We start from the raw sequence: 20597 nt of genomic DNA, 5'->3' as shown, positions 1-20597 counted from the left end.
CGCTCGGGCCGCCCGCGGCCGTGGCCGGGGTGCGAGATGGCCGCCGGCGGGAGCCGCGCCGTCCTGGGGCTGTGGCTGCTGGCGGCGGGGCTGTGCGGCGCGGTGGCGGCGGGCAGGTCCCCCAGCTGCCACGAAGTGCGGACGGCGTTCCAGCTGCGGCAGATCGGGCCCCTCAAGCTGGTCCCCGACGTGCCCACGGCCGGTCAGTACCGAGCCACCCGCGGGTGGCCGCTCCGCCACGGGAGCGTCGCGGGGCTCGGGGCGGGGGCCGGGCTCGCCTCAGCCGGGGTGCCGCGGTGCCGCTGCCCTGAGGGCTCGGGGAGCGGCAGCGAGCGCACCGGGCACGCCGCGGGCTGAAAGAACTCGGCGTTTCCCGGGAAGGGAGAGCGGCATGACTGCTGCTGCACTGTGCAGGTGGTGCTCGGCGGTGTCCCCCGGCAGCAGCGGCGTCTCCATCCCGCGTGTGGCAGCGGTGCCGTCCCCGCGCTGGGTGCCGGGCAGCGCTCCCCGCGGGAGGGTCCCTGGGAGCGGGCGAGTCCGCAGCCGGGTGGGTTTTGGCAGGCTCGTTTTGCTGGCCAGGTGTGGGGTCGGCACACGGCGGGTGAATTCGCTGTGAGTTCTGACTCGGGAAGAGTTGTCTTGCAGATGAATTCGGGAGCGCTGTCATAGGGAGAGGCAGAGGTGACACCTTGGAGGGATACAGCGGACAGAACTTGGCTTTTGCTTAGTTAAGCACTAAGTCTGCAGCACTTGAGAAAGTTGATGAGCAGAGTGTTGTTCCGTTTTGCCTTTTCAGAGTTCGGGAACAATGCCTGGCAGCAGTGAAAGGGGAAAGTAATGCATAGATAATAAGAATAGACTTTTTTTAATTGCATATTCTACAACTAACCTGGTCAGGGGATGAAGCACTTTGTAATTAAACTCTTGTGAATGTATCATATATCTAGATAATGAAGTCACATTCCCCACTTTTACATGTTTTCCAATCTAAATAGTTCAGTGAATCTGTTTAAAGACAATGTTTGCGGCATTGAAATAAAAAAGAGAATATCAATCTCCTGACACAATTTCTAGCTACCTCATGCCACTGCAATTGCCTTTAGATAGGTGTGTAGTGGTACAAGTTTCAATTTGGGTTGTTGTTTTATTATTTTTACTTTTTTTTTGAGAGTAGTTAAATTCAAAGCCTGTGGAGTTTGATGGAAAGACTCCTTGTCTTAGATGAGTTTTGGATATGTTTTCTGGCACGGGTTTCTGTCTTGGGGATTAAATTTGATAGGCCATTGAGCTGATCTCTTGCGGCTGTAATCGATTGCAGAGTGCTGGTGATCTTCACTTTGCATGAGGTAGTTGAGATGACACAGGGGTGTAGAGTTACCTGTGGAGGAGGAATCATTTGTCATTTTCTGGCAGGAAGAGATTTGCAGGAATGGCATTTTGAAGCTTGGTTTTACTATTCTGTGCTGATAGAGGCATCAGATGGTGGTTGTTTTGGAGAGGCAAAACAAGGCTTTTCATCCATTGTGATGGATGCTTACTTAACCTCTGCTGAGCTCTTCACGGAAGAAGTTCCTCCAACTTTAAATTGAGGAATTTACATTACCTATTGAACTCTAGTGCTGTAGAGGAAACTTTCTCAAAAAGTTGTGTGCTTTCAGAAGGAAGGTGTAGGTCCTGTGGTGCTGAAGAGAATCACAGACTCATGGAATGGTTTGAGTTGGGAGGGACCTTAAAGCTCAGTTAGTTCCAGCCCTGCTGCTGTGGACAGGTTTTGTTATCTTCTTGTGTCCTTCCAATTTCCCTGTTCAGTAACAAGCTCCCAGAAAAGAAATGGCTACAGAGAAAGTGAGAGAGGGTAATAATGCTTTTAAATTTTAGCTCATAAAGGTTTCCTTTGAAGAGGGTTGGAGCAGAGCTGAGAACAAGTGGTGCATATTGATCTTGAGTATCACTCTGCTCCTCCAAAGCTGGTGTGCTTTGATGATCCCTTGCTGAGCACTAATGCCTCCTGTCTTGTGCCCTCTTTTAATTAAAAACTGAAGTATTTTCCTGGGCAGCTGGTATCAGCAAATATATCTTAATATACCCACGTTTCTCCTCACACTCTGCTCCTCCAAAGCTGGTGTGCTTTGATGATCCCTTGCTGAGCACTAATGCCTCCTGTCTTGTGCCCTCTTTTAATTAAACACTGAAGTGTTTTCCAGCATTTTCCTGGGCAGCTGGTATCAGCGAATATATCTTAATATACCCACATTTCTCCTCACGTTTGGGCTCATTTTATTTTGCATTTTAATGCCACACAAATGTTGAAGCATCCCCTGGAGATCTTGGCTGTCAGCTAAAGTGGAAGAGTGCTGGGCAGCTGGGGTGGCACTGGGGAGCAAAGGGCTGAATTGAGCCCTGGGTGAAGTGCCAGGACCTTTTATTGCTGCTCACTTCTGCTCATGTGGGCCCTACCCTGGGGTGCCTGCATGTTGGTTTGGCCTTTTCTCTAAGGGCTGAATTGAGCCCTGGGTGAAGTGCCAGGACCTTTTATTGCTGCTCACTTCTGCTCATGTGGGCCACACCTGCCCTGCCCTGGGGTGCCTGCATGTTGGTTTGGGCTTTTCTCTAAAAAAATGAGACTTCTGTTTCAAGTCCTGTTGTCTGTGTACTAGATATTTTCAGTCACCAAAGTGTTGAAAGCCCTTGGCTAATCTCAAACCAGTATTTATGAGCTAATGCAACAAATCTGGCAGAGGTTAAAGTCTTAATGATTATTGGGTTTTAGACCCTTCAGGAAAACCAGCAGCTCAGTCAAGGAGAGAAGCCCGACCCAGTGCCTGGGGAGGGACGGACAGACAGACAGACAGGTGTAAATTTTCTGTCTCCTCTTATGGGTGGTGCCCATTTCACCTGGAATCAGATGAAATGCTTAGGAGAATTAGTAGCCGACCCCCTCCTGTGGCATTAGCTGTGGTTGCAGTGCTGAAGCCCTCAGCTGGTGGATCCTGGATGTGACCTGGTAGGGACTGGTGGGCTGGGAGCTGCTTCCCTGTGCTCACCTGGTCTGCAGCCAGGCTCCTGGGATGGCTGAGTGCTGGGAGAGGGCTGCCAGCATGGCCTGAGGGGAGGTGGAGAGTTTGGGCAGGACCTGCCAGCCTCCTGGATAAAATGTGGTGCTAAGGGAAGGAGGAGACTCCTAAAGGAAAAAAAAGAGCTTTTGCTCTTAAGGTGTGGTGTGAATCTTGCTGTATCCTGCCTGAAAATTGTCACCTGACTGAGCTCTTAGAGATGAGCAGGAGTTTTCTTTTAAATTTCTCTTCCACAGCTTCCCCCCAAAAGACATGAGATATTTTTCTACTGTGAAGTCTAGTCCATGGATGAGTGCAGGGCTAAAGACATGTTTGGATGTGGAATGGGTAAGACATCCAAACTGCAGATCTGCTTGGTCTGTGTGTAATGCTCCCTTCTCTGCTGGTGGAGTCTGTGCTTCTCTCTGGCCCCCTGATTTTTTTGGAACAAACGAATGTTTCAAGGGTAATTTGCTGCAAATATCAAAGATTGGTCAGGTGAAGGTACTCCTGCCTTGGCTGCGATCCACAGGAAGGGCTTTTTGTGCCTTCCCAGACTGAGAAATGAGGTAATGTGTCCCCAGTTGTGTACTTCGATTATCGCAGACTGAGCTGGGGTGTTTTTGTGGGAGCTCCTTGGTTGACATTTTGATGAGAGAGGATTCTAAGCAGTCTCCAAGGGTGAAGGGCTGTGTTAGTCCTGCCAGGGGACTAAGCCTTTGGTTCCAGGGAGTCTGGACAGCTCCAGCGGGCCGCGTGCTGCCCCGTGTGGAATGGCTGCCAGGCGGGGGCTGCGCTGGCCGTGCCCTGCCAGCCCTGGGTTGTGTTACAGCTCCATGCGCCCTGGCACGGGCTCTGGGAGGAGTTCCAGACACTCCCAGGTTTTTCTGGGACATGGAGCATAGTGGTGGTGCCTGTCTGTCACTGCTCTCCAGGTTCTCAGGAGGACAGCTGGATGAGCCCAAGTGAAGTCTGTGACGTGAGGCGATCACATTCAGGCAGTGAATGGCAGCAGGACCAGAATAAAAGTCCTCTTGTGATTCCTTGGGCAATCGTGTAACCACGAGAACATCCTGCTCATTCACATATGCTCAGTTCTCCCTCTGCCTGGTTGACTAGTGTCTGAGCATGCAAACACCCCAGTCTGTAAACATATGGTAAGGAAGAGAGAAGAAGTGGGCTGGTTTCTGGGAAGCATGGAAAATACGTCATTTGTGAAAGAATTTTAGGAACTCCATACCTTATAAATAATCATCTTGTAGAAAACTACCAAAGGGATGATTAGCTTTATCTTGTTGTACTACTGATTTACAAAGAGTGCAGAAGATGCCCAGGCTGTGCTCAGGAACATGCTTTTGAAGGGCAGGTTTTGTTCTAGTAAAAGCTGCTTTATTCTCCTGTGTCATCCTGCACCTTAAATCAGCAGGAGTGTTCATTACTGTGTCTATATTGAATATCCCATTGTGGAGCTGGACGTGCATTAGCAATTTATACATTAAAACTGTTTTACTTTCTGAATCATGACAGACAAGTCCTGGATTCCCACCAGAAGCCCCTTGCTGCATGTGGTGCATGCATTAGACTGGATCTTTTCCCACCTCAGTCTGTGGCACAGCTTCCATGTGTGTTGAGAAAGGAGCATGAGCTAGATCCCTATTTTGTATATGTCCAAGAATATCTATTAAATTGCCCATTTTTTATGAGGTGGGTCATGCCACACTTTATTCTGCTGTTTTTCTTTTACTACTGCTCAGCTTTTCTGCCTCCCTTATGAGAGCAGCGAGGTTCTCCTGGTGAGTGTGTAGTGCAGGAAGGCATTTTGCTCACAGTAACATTCTGTCAGTGTCTGCTGTGTGTCAGGGGAAACATGGACTTGCTGTATTGGTCTGGGAAGTTTTTACCCCATCAGAATGAGAGACTAAAATCCTCTGGTGTGAGCTGCAGTGGGGTGTTCTGCCCACCTGCACGTGTGGTTGTGTGGGACTGCCTTCAGCAGGGTGGATGAAGGGTACATCTGGGAGGACACACTGCTGGATGAGCACAGGTCTGTTTGTGCAGATGAACTGTGTAGGGTGGTTGTGATTGTTAAAAAAGGCACAAAAAATAGTCCTGTTTCCATGAGATTCCTGTTTCTTTTCGGCACACCTGATTGTTACCCAAGTTTGAAATGTCCTTGGCATTACCTTGCAGCTTGTTAAGTGGAAGGTGTTTTTCCTGTTGCACTTCATATTTAGTTGTTTATGAGCACACAGGCTTCTTGGTGATTTATATCACAAAGGGGGTGAGATACCTTTTGAAGGGGCTGGGCTGTTCCAGTGTGAGATGGATTCTATTCCCATCTTTGTTCTTCTCTGAGTAGAACAGTTGTGCCTCAGTTTCCCTGTCTACAGGCTATGATTACTGTGAGCAACTTTTTGCTGAAAACCCACCATGAAAGGGTGGCAGGCTGAAACTAGAAAAATTATCACTGAGCTGCACCTTCACTTCTTCAGGCTGACTTTCACTTAATTCTTTCCTTAGGTGAGGGAAATGGCCAGAAGTTACTTGGGTTTCTGCAGTGGAAGCTGAGCCTGAAGGTTGTCCTTCCTTCACTTCTCTCATCCAGTCAGGGGCTGTGGTCTGTGCCTGCTGAAATAGCTGTTCTGAGTAGAAGGAAGGCTTTGCTTTTGCAGCCTGCAGCTCCTCTGGAGTAAGGATCCTTCCTTCATTAATCTTTCCAGGATTTTACAGCACTCTTCAGGCTCAGACTGTCACCAGAAGCGTTAACCTGAAGCTGGTCATGGCTGTGGGTACAGGCAAGGTCTTGCCAGCAGTAACATCTTTTTTCCCCTTCTTTTCCCATGTCTTAAATTTCTGTTTGACGCAGGACCAGCTGCCCACTCTGTAATGCCCTCTTGGGAGTAATCTATAGGCAGAAAAAATGTGTTTAAACTTACTTAATGCCTCATAAAGATGGAATTGCTGTTCCACTGCCAGATGGAAACCTGTAGTTTTCATATCTGTGAGCCCCAAGATCATTGTCCTTGGTGACTTGCATGAACATTTGGTCCAGGTGAGAAGAAAAATGACTTAGTTACTCAGATCAGCCTTTCCTGTAAATGTCTTGGGAAGGTATCCAGGGGTCAGCAGAGAACCTACACTCCCCCAGCACACAATCTTCTTGTCAGACTGAGTCAAATATTGCTACAATTCACATGGTCTGTTCATTCTCTGAGATCTCTGCTGAAAAGAGTGTGTAACGATTTTCATTTTTAATGGTCTGCTCAAGATCTGGTGATTCTGGAGTTGAAGTGGACCTTGGGATGGAAAACGAGCTTAGTAGGAAATGACTCATCCTAAAATACTGGTGGCTCCCCAAAGCTACTTCTGGAATATCTCATGTGCCACTGAAGTTTTGCTACCAGATTATGAGAAAAAAATAGAAAAATAATGTTCCCACACCCCCATGCTAGTGTGGCAGGTCTGAGGAGAGAGCTCTTAACCAAAGGGCAGTGCTAATGAAAAGGCACTAATGTGGTAAGTGGAAACAAAGTTGGCACAATAATTGCTATCTAAATCAATAAAATAAATACATCAAAATAAATAAGGGCTTTCATAAGGATTAATAATGAAAAATGTCATAGCCTGAGGATCTGTAAAGAGCATGGATATGTGTAAAATGCACCCTGAGTAGTGAAATGGTTTTGCTTTTAAATGGTATAAAACCAGTTCCAAATACTGTAAAGTCTTTGTAATTGAATCTTTGTCCCATGAAAGAATAAAATGACATGATAAAGAGGCATATGTTTAATAATAGTTCAAATGCATGCTCATCACACACCAGATCACAGCTTTTGCTTCTAGGGGAAAATAGAAATTTTGATGGATCAGAGTCAATTCCCAGACAGCAGCCAGGCCTGTGACAAAATTTATGTGGAGTGTATCAATCTGTTGATTAGGTATCAGCATTTAAGATGATAGGTTCATCCTCATATCCATGAAGATATATTTAAAGGTATTTGCTTTGTTCACATACAAGGAACTTCTGAGCAGCACAAATGGAGGAACGAAAGCATCTAGCTAATATTTAATGATTTATCCTAAGGATAGAATAAGATAGGGAGACAAGCCTGCTTAAATCTTCCAAGCAGTTAGGATTTAGTGTTTTGAGGCAGCATATTATTTGATGGCCAAACACAAAATATTTCTGCACAGTATCTTCTGTTTAGATGCACAAAAGTAACCAGAGCTTCAAGCTGAGAGCTGGCTGCACAGGGTTCCATAGCACAGACTGAGGAGGACAAGGTTTTGTGGTTTTTCCCCAAGGTTTTTCCCCTGGTTTGTGTCCTTCCTGACCCAGTGATCTGTAGATCCAGGAGTGCTGGGGCCTGAGCCTGGTGTGGACAGGGAACTGCCTGTGCTGTGTGTGGAGTGGGCATAGCAGGGCTGTGCCATCCTGCTCTGACACTTTTTGTGGCTGCATTTTGTCCCTTCCAGCGGATAAATATTCTTTATGGCAATGCTGATGGTGACACGATGAGCCCTTTGTGTCTGAGCTGCTGTAGCAGCTCTGGTCTGTCAGATCACCCTGTAGAAGAACCTAAAGACCACGTTTGCCTCCCCCTTTCAGGATGAAATGAAACTCAGGTGGCTTTGCTAATTCTGTGCTGTGCCCAGTGTTCTGTGGTGTCTGATGGCAGGTGAAGCTCCATGCTTAGTGGGGTGGCAGCCAGAGGAGCCCTCTGGGTCAGCAGAGCTCACTTCTGTCCAAGGTGCTGCCCAACACTGACCCTGGCAGTCTGGCAGATGAGTTTCATGGATTGCTTGCCTGTCCTGGGCCCTCTTGAGGCTCTGTGCCATTGTACAGCACCAGGCAGCTCAGCAGGGCTACACAAATGATTTATGATGGAGCAATCACAACCTTGCCTTTTCTTATGGGTGCACACTGTGCATGCACTTCCAGGAGAATAAATCTATCTATTTTAGTCTTTTCAGTACATCGGTTTTAAAGGAGGGTTATTAATTACCTTCTTGGTGTATTCATACATGCATGAATAATGAGTAAAGTTTTAACTTGTGAAATTTCACAGCACAAGCTGGAAGAATACAGAAAGAAATTAAGACAATAGAGGAATTTTGAGTATCACAGATGATACCATTACATTTATTTTGTGGACTCAGAAGTCTCAGGAGGGTATCATTGATACATCTCCTCAGGTTCTGGCTTGCATTTTGATAGCTGAAATAAAGAACAAGTGTAGCCAGGCAATTGCATAGGAATTTCAGATCTGCAGAGGACAAAATTATTCCCCTAGAAGTTGTCTTTCCACTTTTTTATTTTGAAATGTAGTTTTCAGCCCACTTTATGTGATTCTGTGCCACATTCTGCCTTTCTCTGCTCTTACTGTCTGTTAATACTGATGGCCAGCATACATATATATATATATATATATATATATATACATACATATATATACACTTAAATTACATATCTAGATGTTTTTTTTGTCTTGTGATGCCTCTGCTTGCTATATATATATATATATATATATATATATATACTTATATATATAGATTTTTTTTTTTGTCTTCTGATGCCTCTGCTTGCGTCCTGGGTCATGGTCTCTGCCTCTGCAGAGTTCTTCCCTGCCATGGTGGATGTGCCAGGGGTCTGGAGCCCATCCTCCTGCGAGGAGCTCCCTGTGACAAAGAGCCCCCGCGCCGACCACTGTCACCTCCTTCAGAAACAAATGAGAGACAAATTTCAGAGAGCTGCAGTGGCAAACCTGACAATATCAGCTAGGTCATGGTAGCTTTGTTTGGCAGCTAGTTAAATTGGATAGTTGGGCACATCCTAGATGTTAATGGTTAAATGTATTCATTGTTCCAACAAGGCCCCTATTCATAAGGGGACTATTCTGTGCTCGTTATGCATGCATAATTCCCATTAATGCTCCTAGGGGTTAAGGGTGTGTAGTGAGGGGGGAAATGAAGCTGATGTTTACACATCCATGTTTGCACTCAGAGAAGAGGTTTTGTAACACAGGAGAAACTGATTGTGTTTCCACAGATCCCTTAACTTCAAGGAAAACTTGAAAATCTTTGCTTTGAAGAGGGAGTGGGAAGGGGGAAGAAAGTGACACTTGCATAAGCACCTACTTCCTTGCACACCATACTTTGTCAATGATCAGAAATATTACTCCAGTGTCATTATCATAGAAGCTTTTGAGAGTACTAAAGTGCTTGGAAATTCAGGGTTCTTATTTGGGTATCAAAACAATGACTCTGAATCTTTAACTTCTGGCAAAAAAACTTTTGCAAACTTCTGACTCGACGTTAATCAGGGTGATGAGATTTTCTGATTTATTATACAAAATGGGTGTTTCCATAGAAAACTTTCAGATTAAGATTCCTCACTCTTAGGTGCACATCAAAGTCGTGTAAAAGCCATAAAGAAGCTCAGCACTGCCTAAGAAAGCCTTTCAAGTTCCAGCAAGTGCTTGAACTACTGAAGGTTTTGAAGTGCTCTAATCTCTGACATGGGTGACGTGCTAGGCTAGCACTTTTTTGTTTTGTCACAAATCATCCATGCACGTAGTGCAAAGGGACCCTGACAAAGTCATTTCACTTTTGAAAAGGGCTGCTTTTTTTCCTACCATTATGTCTCCCATTCACATCTACATGTTTGCTTCCACTTTGTTCAGGTCTAAGTAGCAGGGCATTTGCATAGTCTTCCCTTTGTTCTCGGTAAATATGGAGTAAAATGAGCAAGATCCGTGCTGTGAAATTAAAGCTCTACTCTTGAGAGATCTTAAGGGCCAAATCCTCACAAAAGGTACAGCAACATAGTGCCAAAGGAGCTGGTGTCCAGGAACAGCTTGCTCTGGGTGTTTGTGCTGGGAAATGTGAATAAAGGCAGACTAATCTGTTGAAAACTGGATGTAATTAGAAAAATACACTGCTGAGAGCTGCTGAAAGATTATAATAACAGAAAATAGTACTGAAAGAGAGCTGAAGTGATCATCTGGTCCATTCCCTCTGCTTGTGGCCAGAATAAACTGTTTAAATCAGTGAGAGAAGATCACAGCCTTTTTTGTCTGTTTGTTCCAGTGCTTAATTACCCTACTGCACAGGTTTTTTCCTAATGCAAAACCTAGCCCTTCCTTACTAAAATACAGCATTATCCTGTTCTTAAGGCCTTCCTCTTTGCAGTAACACTCAGATGACAACTGCTCTGGTTTGTTCTGCTCTGAAATGATGCTCTGTGCTTTTGCACTGGTCCCCGAGCAATAAGCTTGTTGGTGTAAATGAATCTATACTAAGTTTGGGTCCCGTGCACCTGGAATGACTGAAGTGAATTCCAGATGTGGTGACTCATTAAGGATTATCGCTTGGTATTTGAGCCCTAAGAATAGGTTTCTTCCTCCTTTATAGGTTTGAGTATTGTGAAGAAGGAGCAAACATAGTGTGGGGATATAAAAATCCATGATCAGGAAGGTAAAATAACAAATTCACAGATTTGCCATGTAGTGATAGATGTGAGCATGGAGAAAAAGCAGTTTTCAAGGGATCAAACTTTGAGCAGCAGTCGAGTTGCTGGACTGCTAGTGGGAAACTGCACTCTTGTGGAAAGGCAGCATGGGGACACCTGAAGACAAGGAGAGCATTTGCTCCTAACTCAAATAAAACATTCACCCTAGATTTTGCTGGTGGAAGGTGGTTTCCTGTACTGCAGGTGTGGGGGTGAGGTGGCAATTAGGCTACTGAAATCAGATGACATTGTTCACAATTTTAAGTCTTGCAAATAGACATGGGATTTCCATAGCAAGTCTGAGTATCTCTAATTTTTCAGGTTGAGGGGAGCTCTGGTCCTTAACCCTCTGTTTATCAGTGTTTCCCTGTTTTGGACTGTTAATTCTTGAGCAATGTTTAGTTGTTACTGATGTGGGGAAGTTATTCTTCAGGCTGAGAAAGGCTCAAAGATGAGGGTAAAGTTTACATCCCCAGGTGGGTTTGGTCTTGCTCCACATCCCTCTGATCCAGTGCTGCCAGCAGTGTAGCCATCCCTGGCATGGTGCTGTGCCTAAATTCAGATCATTCTCTACTGCTCCAGCTCAGAGCTTGTGTTTATCCTTCCCAAAGCATGTCTGTCTGTCTGTCTGCAGAATGCTGCATGGCTGGGCTTTACATGGCTTGTCCTGAGAGTCTCTCAGAGAGTGAAATCATGGAATGGTTTGGGTTGGAAGGGACCCTAAAGATCATCTTGTTCCAACCCAGGGACATTTTCCTCTAGACCAGATTGCTCTAAGCCCTGTCCAGCCTGGCTTTGAACAATTCCAAGGATGAAATATCCATCACTTCTCTGGGTAATCTGAGCCAGGCTCTCACCACCCTCACAGCAGAGCATTTCTTCCTAATATCGAATCTAAATCTATTGAATTTGAATCTGCTCCCCCTTGTCCTGTCACTCCATGCTCTTGGCAATAATTCAGTTTTTTGGTAGGTTCCTCTCAGGTACTGGAAGGCTGTAATTAGATCACCCTGAACCCTTCCCTTCTGCAGGCTAAACAATTCCTGTTCACTCAGGCTGTCATTGTAGGAGAGGTGTTCCATCCCTCTAATCCAGTCTCAAACCATAATGTCCTGTGCTCCTGCTCCATGGTCCTTCAATAAGGAAACACAAAAAAGTGGGAACTGGAGGGCTGGGGTGATGTTTTTGGAGGCAGGGGCTTGTTAAGTGATATTTGGGGAGCAGCACCCAGGGGTTTTCATGGTTGTCCCGTGATGGTGGTGAAAATACTTCCTCCCTGAAACTCACAAGAAGATCCAGCTTTGAAAAGTGTGGTGCTGCTTCTCTTTTTACATGGTAGTTAAAAGGGATGGTGTAATGAGTGTGAAGGCAAGAGAACAAAGCATATGTAGAAAAACCACTGGCTTCCCAAAACAGACTAGGGCTTTAAAAAAAGGAATTGGAAGCACAGCTCTCAAGAGAAAGGCTTTCAAACTTCTGCTCAGAGAACACTTGGCTTTAGTCTCCTAATCTTAGTTTTGAAGTTTGGGAAAAAAGATATCTGTTACCATTTGGAGCAGCCCAAAGTTGTATTTGGCTAAAGCATTGCATTTTCAGTTTCAAGCTGCAATAATCAAATTTACTCTTTCTAATCTGGTTTGCCTTAGATATGTCAGGAAATCCAAACATTTGCATTCCCCAAAAAGCAGCTGTGGTTTGGCTGTACCTGCTTGGGATCCAGAGCTGACTGGGAGCTTCCCCCTTGCTGGTAACAGACCTGCTGTGCCTTCTCTGATAGAAACAAACCCCAGCTGGGATGAAAAGTGTCAGTGTCATTTGTTGGCAGGGCTCTTGGCTTCCATTTGGAAAGTTTGTTCTAAGTCACTATCACAGGTGCCAAAACATGAGCTGAGCAGCAAGGGCTGCCTGGGGCCAGCCTGTGCCAGCCTGGCTGCTGTGTCTCTGTGGCTGCCATCCCCTGCCTGCCCCTGGCTTTCCCAAAGGCAGACTGAGCAGAGCCAGCAGTGCCTGCCCCGTGTCCAGCTGGCTCCAGGCAGCTCTGTGACACGGGGCTGTGCTGGCCACCCAGAGCTCCAGGAGTGCTGGCAGATCTGGGTGGAACAGCACAAGACAGAGGGGAAGGATAATCAGTTCAGTGTGCTGTGGAGGTGCCTTGTTGGAGTGATGTCAGGGAGAAACATGATTTCTTAATTTATATAACAGGTGCATGGGGTCCAAATCAAAAGCAGGTCTTAGGAAAGCACTGAACATACATACACATAGCAGAGGGCACTCTCCACTAAGAATTGCTTACTAGTCTAAGCAAACTAACAGAAGAGATCTTCCTCTTTTCCATGTCTGAAACAAAGTGTGGAGTCTAAGGTCAAATATGCATTTTAATATTGCCACATGTAGGAGCCCATCAGGGGTTTCCACACTGGGTTTTGAAAGTTGTTTGTCTGTGGCCTCAGCTTAAAGGCTTTTAGAATCTCTTCCTGCCTCCCCTCAGCCTTTGGGAAGCAGTATCTGTTTCAGAATCTGTTGTCCTGGTTCAAGAAGTCCCAGAAAGATCCAGGTTTTCCTGATGAATGTGCTGCTGGGGTCCTGGGGAGGCTGGTGGAATGTGTCCTGTGCAGTAAGCTTGGATGCTTTCCAGCTCAGGGGTGTGACTGGTACCCAGAAATCGGGGCCCCTTCAGGTGAGATTTCACTGTGGGCTGTCTGTAATTCTCCAATTCTTTGTTTCTTGTGTGCTCCTACCGCAATCAGAACATCTTCCATGGTCCAGGCAGACAGAACAAAGCAAAGCCAAAACAGATAAGAAAGGGCAGAAGGCCAGTCCCATCCTAAGCACTGCCGTGTGCTTAAGGGGAAATACTGGTGTGGCCTTAATTTCATGGGGGTTAGGTGAGCTAGAGGGCCCTTGCTGCTTTAGACCCATGAATGCTGTCACCAGCTCCATGATGGTTTTGGAGTTTTGGCTGCTTGACCTTCCATTGGTTGTCATTGAATGCATGCATCTAAAAAATCACAAGCACTTGTCTTAAATGAAATGCAAGTTACTCTAAGGTTACTCCAAGCATTTCTAAATCAAATTCTTTGTAGGTTCATTTTTCTCTTAATTTTGATTTTTCTTACTAAGGGCAGGTTTTCTTGGGTTTCCTGGCTGTGATCCCTTTTTCAGGATCTACTCAAGAGTTTGACCCAAAGCTCTCTGGGTACAGAGCTGTGTTAGTCTCAAGCTGCTAAATCCCCCCATGAAGCCCAGCACAGTGCTGTCTCTGCCTGTGCTTTGTTTTATTTTTCATGACTTTATGCCACTGGGTGCTCCATTGACATCAGGAGGTGCTAAACCAAGCTCTCTGATTTTTTTACCTTTCCTCTTTTCCTGCACACGTCTGGAGTGGGAGAAGTGATCTGAGCATAAATTTAGGCTCAGCCTAGACCATCAGAAACAGGCTCCTGGTGTCTTGTATGTGACCCGTGTGGCTGTCAGCTGGTTCCTCTGCCTGGCCTTGCTCAATGAGTGTTCCTGTGCAGTCACTGTCAAGTGTGCTGGGCTCTTTCCTGTCTCTCCTCCTGGGGGATGCCTCCCCATGCTTGTGGGTCCAATTCGTGGTGTCACATTCCAGTTTGTGACAAAGTCCAGCAGTGACAGCAGTGGCATTGTCTGCATAAGGAGCCACAGAAAGGGAATGAGGTACAGAGACCTTGTGATGCTGGAGTCTTGCTGCAGCCTGTTTTAATTAATTACTGTGTCATGGGTGATGAAGTTGAAGAATTGGCCCTGGTGAGGGGTGTCTTGTCTAGTAAGCAGTTGCTTAGTTTTGCTTCAGTTCTTCCTTTTGTGTAAATAGTGTCAAGAGTGCAGGATGCTTTCCTTAAAATTCTTGGGTATTTCACCTGGGTTTTATAGTTTTCCTCTTTCTTCTCCCTAAAAACAAATAATGAGAATGAGAATGCATCCTAAAGAAATACATTCAAATGCTGGTAGAAACTGATCTAAATCAGCCATTTTTCATTCTGAAGTCGTACACAAATATGAAGTTAAAGGCTTACAGGAAAAGCTCATTGAAAGCATTAGGATTTAGGTTGTAAAATTAATACTTAGGCAAGACTAGTACATATTTTTAAGGAAGAGAAAATAGTTGTCTGAGCACTTGGCTTCATGTATGGCTTTCAAGTGAGATGGCAAAACCAGAAGTACTCAAATATTGAGAGGAAAGGGAGTATTGAGGAGTTGCTATTGAAGAATTGGCCCTGGTGAGGGGTGTCTTGTCTAGTAAGCAGTTGCTTAGTTTTGCTTCAGTTCTTCCTTTTGTGTAAATAGTGTCAAGAGTGCAGGATGCTTTCCTTAAAATTCTTGGGTATTTCACCTGGGTTTTATAGTTTTCCTCTTTCTTCTCCCTAAAAACAAATAATGAGAATGAGAATGCATCCTAAAGAAATACATTCAAATGCTGGTAGAAACTGATCTAAATCAGCCATTTTTCATTCTGAAGTCGTACACAAATATGAAGTTAAAGGCTTACAGGAAAAGCTCATTGAAAGCATTAGGATTTAGGTTGTAAAATTAATACTTAGGCAAGACTAGTACATATTTTTAAGGAAAAGAAAATAGTTGTCTGAACACTTGGCTTCATGTATGGCTTTCAAGCGAGATGGCAAAAACAGAAGTGCTCAAATTTTGAGAGGAAAAGGGAGTATTAAGGAGTTGCTGTTCCTCTCCTTTTAAATACTGTTCTTGCAATTTCCCTTTCTGAGGCCATGGCCCAAATGTCCAGTAGTCCCTTGGCTCCTTTAGATTTATCTTTGCTTTTGTTTCTTCTTGCAGTCGAACCTTCTTACAGATTTTTATGTTGATAGGTAAAATGAAGAAGAATAGGAAATACATTTTATCGTGACCCTGTCTATATCTTTGATATTTTCTATGCTTTGCCACCTTATATGGATCTTACCACAGCAGGTAAAGCATATTAGGAAGTAGTTCCTATTAAAAAGTTGGTAAAACAGTTGCTAACATTTGAATTATAGTTAGGGTTTGAAGTTGAGGTGAATGAGGTGATTCACACCTCTCATAAAGAATTTAATGTCCTCCCTGTAGGACTAGATAGGCAGCCAGTGTGATTTGCATTCAGAAGGTGTTTTTTCCCTAACTGTACAGGGCTAGAAACCTCCTTTTTTCATTCAAACACAATTCAGTTTTGTTGTAAGCTGTGTTCTGCTTCAGGCTTCCCACCTCTCGTGGTTTTGGTGTCTCATTCTTCGGGTAAGGCAGGGTTCTGTGGCAGTGAAATGCTGTCCCCTCTGGAGAGCAGAAATGCAGCTGTTGGTTCATTGCTGTCCTTGGATTATACAGAGTAGGAAGATTTACTAGACTCCTCTGGAAAATATTTTGTATGTGTTTATGATTTTTTTTTTGTGGTGGAGAAAATGTTTGGGATTTACTGCTTGAAATGTGATGAGACATAATGAAAGATGAGTTGTAATAGATCCTAAATTAATGAAAGTTCTTGTAATTTTTCTGTCACCTCTGCATTCAGTTAGATGTGTTGTCCCAGGAAAATGGAGGAGGGAGTTGGCATTGCAGTAAATGTAGAAACCCCCTTGCTGAAATCCACTGGTCTCTACCAACCCGAGTTGTTTTATAATGTACTTTATGTATATCAGTCTTCATGCTTATGTGTCAACTCTAGGATAAAAAAGGATGGATCCTTGAGAGTGTAAATCTTTTGAATTTGCATATAGTGTGTAGTTAGCAAGCTCTTCAGCATCAGTGTCCTGCTGCCTGCCTCCCAGATAGATCCACATTCAGAGAATATCTCACTTAGCACTGGGCTCATGGGACGTTATTAAATGTAGTCAGCATTAAAGAATTTATCTCCCTCCTGAAGAAGTGCCAGGCGTGGAGGAGTGGCCAAGTGCAGTCCCTGGGCATGGCAGGCAGTGCTTGCCTGCTGCTCCTGCACGTACCAAGCTGAGTCTCTGCTCAGCTGCTCAGTTTGGAGCTTGGAGTGAAGTTCTGTAAAGTGAGTTTTGTGCCTTCCTACTGAAATTTGTCTGGTTCTGAGGTTAGGGCTGGTGTGGGGAATACAAGAGAGAGAGGGCAGTGAACTGTGGAAGTTAATTATTCCTTCAGGAGTCTGTTTACCAGCTTTATGGCTGCTGGGCATTGATGCCAAAGATGCATCTTCCAACACCCTACTGACAACCAGGCTGTTCTGGGAAAAACGAAAATCTCCAATTGTAGCTGCTTTGTAGATGTGTTACAGGACTTTAATTCCTGTGTGTGAGTTCCATCCCCTATTCCTCCTGCCAGAGGCCTGGTAACAGGCACAAAGCAGAGAATAGAGACTACAGCTGCCTTCTTAGCTCTTTGCCTTCAGCCTCCTGGTATGGCCAGACTTTCTAAGGAACAGCCTGGAAAACGGAGGATGAGTGACATGAGGAGGTCTCTCCCTGCAGAGCTGCTCCTCCTTGCAGGGAGGCTGTGGCCTGTGGGCTGGAAATGTGTGCAGCTGCTAGTGACATGAGGAGGTCTCTCCCTGCAGAGCTGCTCCTCCTTGCAGGGAAGCTGTGGCCTGGAAATGTGTCCAGCTGCGCCAGGATGTCCCACAGGTCTGCAAAGGATTGGAAGAAGGCAGGGAGGAGGAGAGCTGAGGGGCCAGGGGAGGATCAATAGATGGAAATCTTGTCTGAGGAGAGTGAGGAGAGGGACTTGGAGGAGTGAAGGGAATGCCTGGTTTGTGCCTGTGTAGGTTCCAATGAATGCAAAGACATTCAGTTTAGGGAACTCATGCTTTTTTTGCTCATTGGGTCCAGGCAAAAGACAGGTGGAGGAGTGAAGGGAATGCCTGGTTTGTGCCTGTGTAGGTTCCAATGAATGCAAAGACATTCAGTTTAGGGAACTCAGATGCTTTTTTTGCTCATTGGGTCCAGGCACAAGACAGATTCTGTGGGGCACAAGCCAGGGTGAAAATCCTACCAGTGACCTATGGGGTAGGGCAGAAGGTGCTTTGGAAACTACACCAAAAATCAGAGTATAAGAGCAATGAGAACTAGGCAGACAGCAGAGGGAAAAGGAAAAAACTCAAACAAAATGCACCTAGCACCAGGCCTAACATTCCATTGTTGTGCAGATGGCACCCTTAAGAGCTGTGTATTTGGAAGAGTTCCTGCTCTGGAAGCTGATCAGGGCTGGTGCCTGATGGTCTCCAGCTGTCCTGCAGGCTGTGGCACCTGCTGATGCTGCCAGCTCTCTGGAGTCACGACATCCATGCTTCTTGCTGTCCCCCGTTGTCCCACTCCAGGCTCCCACCCCCTTAGATGTGCAGGTTTAATTCCAGTGCAGTCAAGGGCTCTACTCAAGAGCTCCTGAGCAAATGGAAGCTATTTGACCTGACAAAGTTAGAAGTAGCTACACTTGCTAGTAGTTATGTTAGTGGGTTATCCAAGCTGTGTTTGATAAAACTTGAGGTGTTTACCTTTTAGCCTTGAGTGTTTCAGCTGGAATAGCACATCTGGTCATAGCCTTAGTCACATTTCAGTGTATTTCAAAAGAGCAGTGAGAATGCGAAGTCTACTGATCAAATTAAATAGTATCTCTGTTAATGTACCTTATGAAAGAAGGGATGGGGAAAGAAAATTTTCATGACGTGTGTTTTCCAAACTGCACTTGTAAGGTTTCCTGCTGGATGCATGCATGTTGCCAAGTTGCATGTAGGTGGATGGGACAAATTTGGGCTCTGCTTTGGTATTTCAGGAGCTTTTTGCTTTCAAGGGACGTTTGAATGTGCTCTTTGTCTATGTGATCTTTATATTAAAGCTGACAGTAGAATTATTTTAACAAATCAGAGGAAAGACTTAGAAACAGATTGGAAAGTTCTTTCTGCCTAGTCATAAAATGTGTGTAGGAGGCCCTGGCTCCAGGGTACCTGAGGCAGGAAGAAAAGACACCTCAGTTTGACTTAGACTCTGCTCCCTGGAGCTGACCTGGCTTTTACTGCTAGCCCAGAGAGCAGGTTTATTGAGTTAGCTGCTATTTTACGTCCCAGAGCACTGATTCATTGCTTTGTTGATTTTTGTGCTAATTCCTGGCACTACTTCAAGCATAGTAACTACCATATCTTACACACTGACAGATAAAATAGCAGCTGTTCGACTCTGCACATGTTGAGTTGATGAGTTGAAGATCCTTTGCTTGTCTTTCTAGTTGCAAACATTTTCTTGCTTGCAGTGGGCCTGAGCTGTGGCGTAAGGCTGTGCACAGGGAGCTGAGCTCCCTGCTAGGTGAGGATGGCCACTGGATGAGTTTCTTGACAGCAGTCTTGCAGACGAAGGTGGAGATGGTTTTAGCACTGCTGGGCACGGGAGCTGCATGAAAAAAGAACCTCACAAACTTGGGGCAGCTTACAGAGGCTGGATTCCCTTTCCTTGATGTGGCTGTGCTGGTTGGGCTCTGCTCACGCCCCAAGTCATTGCAGGGCGAGCCCTTGTTGGAAGTAGCTCCTTTTTTACTTGACTTGGCCTCCTCCCCAAATTAGTTTGTGTTTAATTGCTGAATTTTCTTCAAGCTGAGGCAGCAGCTATAGCAGACAGATGAGTCTCAAGAAGGATGAAGTGTTGGCTCCTGTTCAGCTGGGCCAGACACAATGCAACGCACTTTTGGCACCTTTCTCTGTGTTACTAAGGCATAATCAGTCTTGGAGCCTTTGAAGATATTTGTACAACATTAAAATTTTGGGCTTTGGACTAAAGCTTTGTTTGGAAATACTGTTGAAATGTTTGGCAAAATACAAAGGCAAAAGCTGTCAGAAGAAAGATTGCACTGAGCTCACCCTCTGATCGTGCTTACTCAGGACTCTTCTCTGCAGTGGAAATTAGAGGCTCAGCTTGTTTGAAAAAAATAAATCAGCCTGTCTTTGAAAAAGTTGGTGCAGCTAGATCAGTTATTGTGTGTTAAATTTGGCTTTCTGGTTTCAGAGTATGGCATTTACAGTGTGTGCAGCATTTTAAAGACAGAACTGTTAAACTACATGGTCAGCTAACAAAATGAATATATATTCAGCTTTTGGAAGAAGTAAATTTTGTTAGCTAAACAGGACTCTCTGCTTTTGGGAAATGGTACTGATTCAACTAGTTTTAATGGCCAGAGTCTTAGATTTTATTTGTACCAAAGCTCAAAATGAAGTCCCAAAGTTTTCATTCAAAACAAAAAAGTTCTCCAAGCAACAGACAACAAAATACTGCAAAGCTGATTTCAATAGAGCTGGCCAGAGGGATGTCAGGTAAGGATACACAGTTTTCTGGGCATTTAGCACCTACAGTAATTTATAATTGTGACAGGGAAGTATCTGAAGGTGATACCTTTGGCATGTATTAATTGCTTTGGGGTTGCACACTGGTTTTCAACAGGGATCATTGATGCATTCCAAAACACATACGCTTTACACTCAGGTACTTTTTTTCCTACACTTCTGAATGTGACTGTTTTTCAAAGTGGAGCAAGATACTTTATCCTGTTTTTTATAATAACAGTAAGGGTTTAAAATCTGTAGTTTTTCTCACTTTAAAAAATAAGCCAGGCTGTAGTTTTAACCAGGACTCAAGGGAAAAAGACTCGAATGGAAAAATAATGTACATAATCAGCAGAGTAATCCTTACATATGATCTGAAGCAGAAAATTAATTTGTTTTAGGAAAGCTATAATAAACCTTTTGGAATGGAAGCCCAGGCATGTAGAGTTGAAAGTGTTCTGCTCTGTCAGTAAGTTAATGCATAAGAAAATGAAAGAGAGAGGTGCCTTGGATGCAGATGCTTTGCAGCTGTGGCATAAAGTTAGGCTAGCAGGGGGCTCCCATCGTGGTCAGGGGCTGGAACATGTGGGAACAGAGAGCTGGGTTTGTTCAGCTGTAGGAGGATTAAGGTTAAGGGAGGCCATACTGCTGTATGCTACCTTTTGGAGGAAAATAGGGAAAATGGAGTCAGCTTCTTGTAGGTACATGGCTGTATGCTGGAAAAAAACCCCAGATGTGAGTTGGAACATGGGAAATTATC

The 20597-nt window shown here is 44.9% G+C and overlaps 1 protein-coding gene across 4 annotated transcripts in view; it reads left to right on the top strand.

Moving 5' to 3' along the window:
• Window positions 1-6: 6 nt before the first annotated feature.
• Window positions 7-20597, top strand: part of LOC120511239 (glypican-5-like) — a 353927-nt gene continuing 333336 nt past the window's right edge. For all 4 annotated transcript variants that reach the window (XR_005629689.1, XM_039728014.1, XM_039728013.1 and 1 more), the window contains exon 1: window positions 7-202. Coding sequence is in view for 3 of the 4 variants with exons in the window: in XM_039728014.1 (XP_039583948.1) it covers window positions 37-202 (166 nt within the window). In the remaining variant the exon portion in view is untranslated. The remainder of the gene's footprint in view (window positions 203-20597) is intronic.

This window comes from Passer montanus, unplaced genomic scaffold (genome assembly GCF_014805655.1).
Source record: "Passer montanus isolate IOZ18808 unplaced genomic scaffold, ASM1480565v1 scaffold63, whole genome shotgun sequence".
NCBI lineage: Eukaryota > Metazoa > Chordata > Aves > Passeriformes > Passeridae > Passer > Passer montanus.
This window is presented reverse-complemented; position numbering and strand designations above follow the sequence as displayed.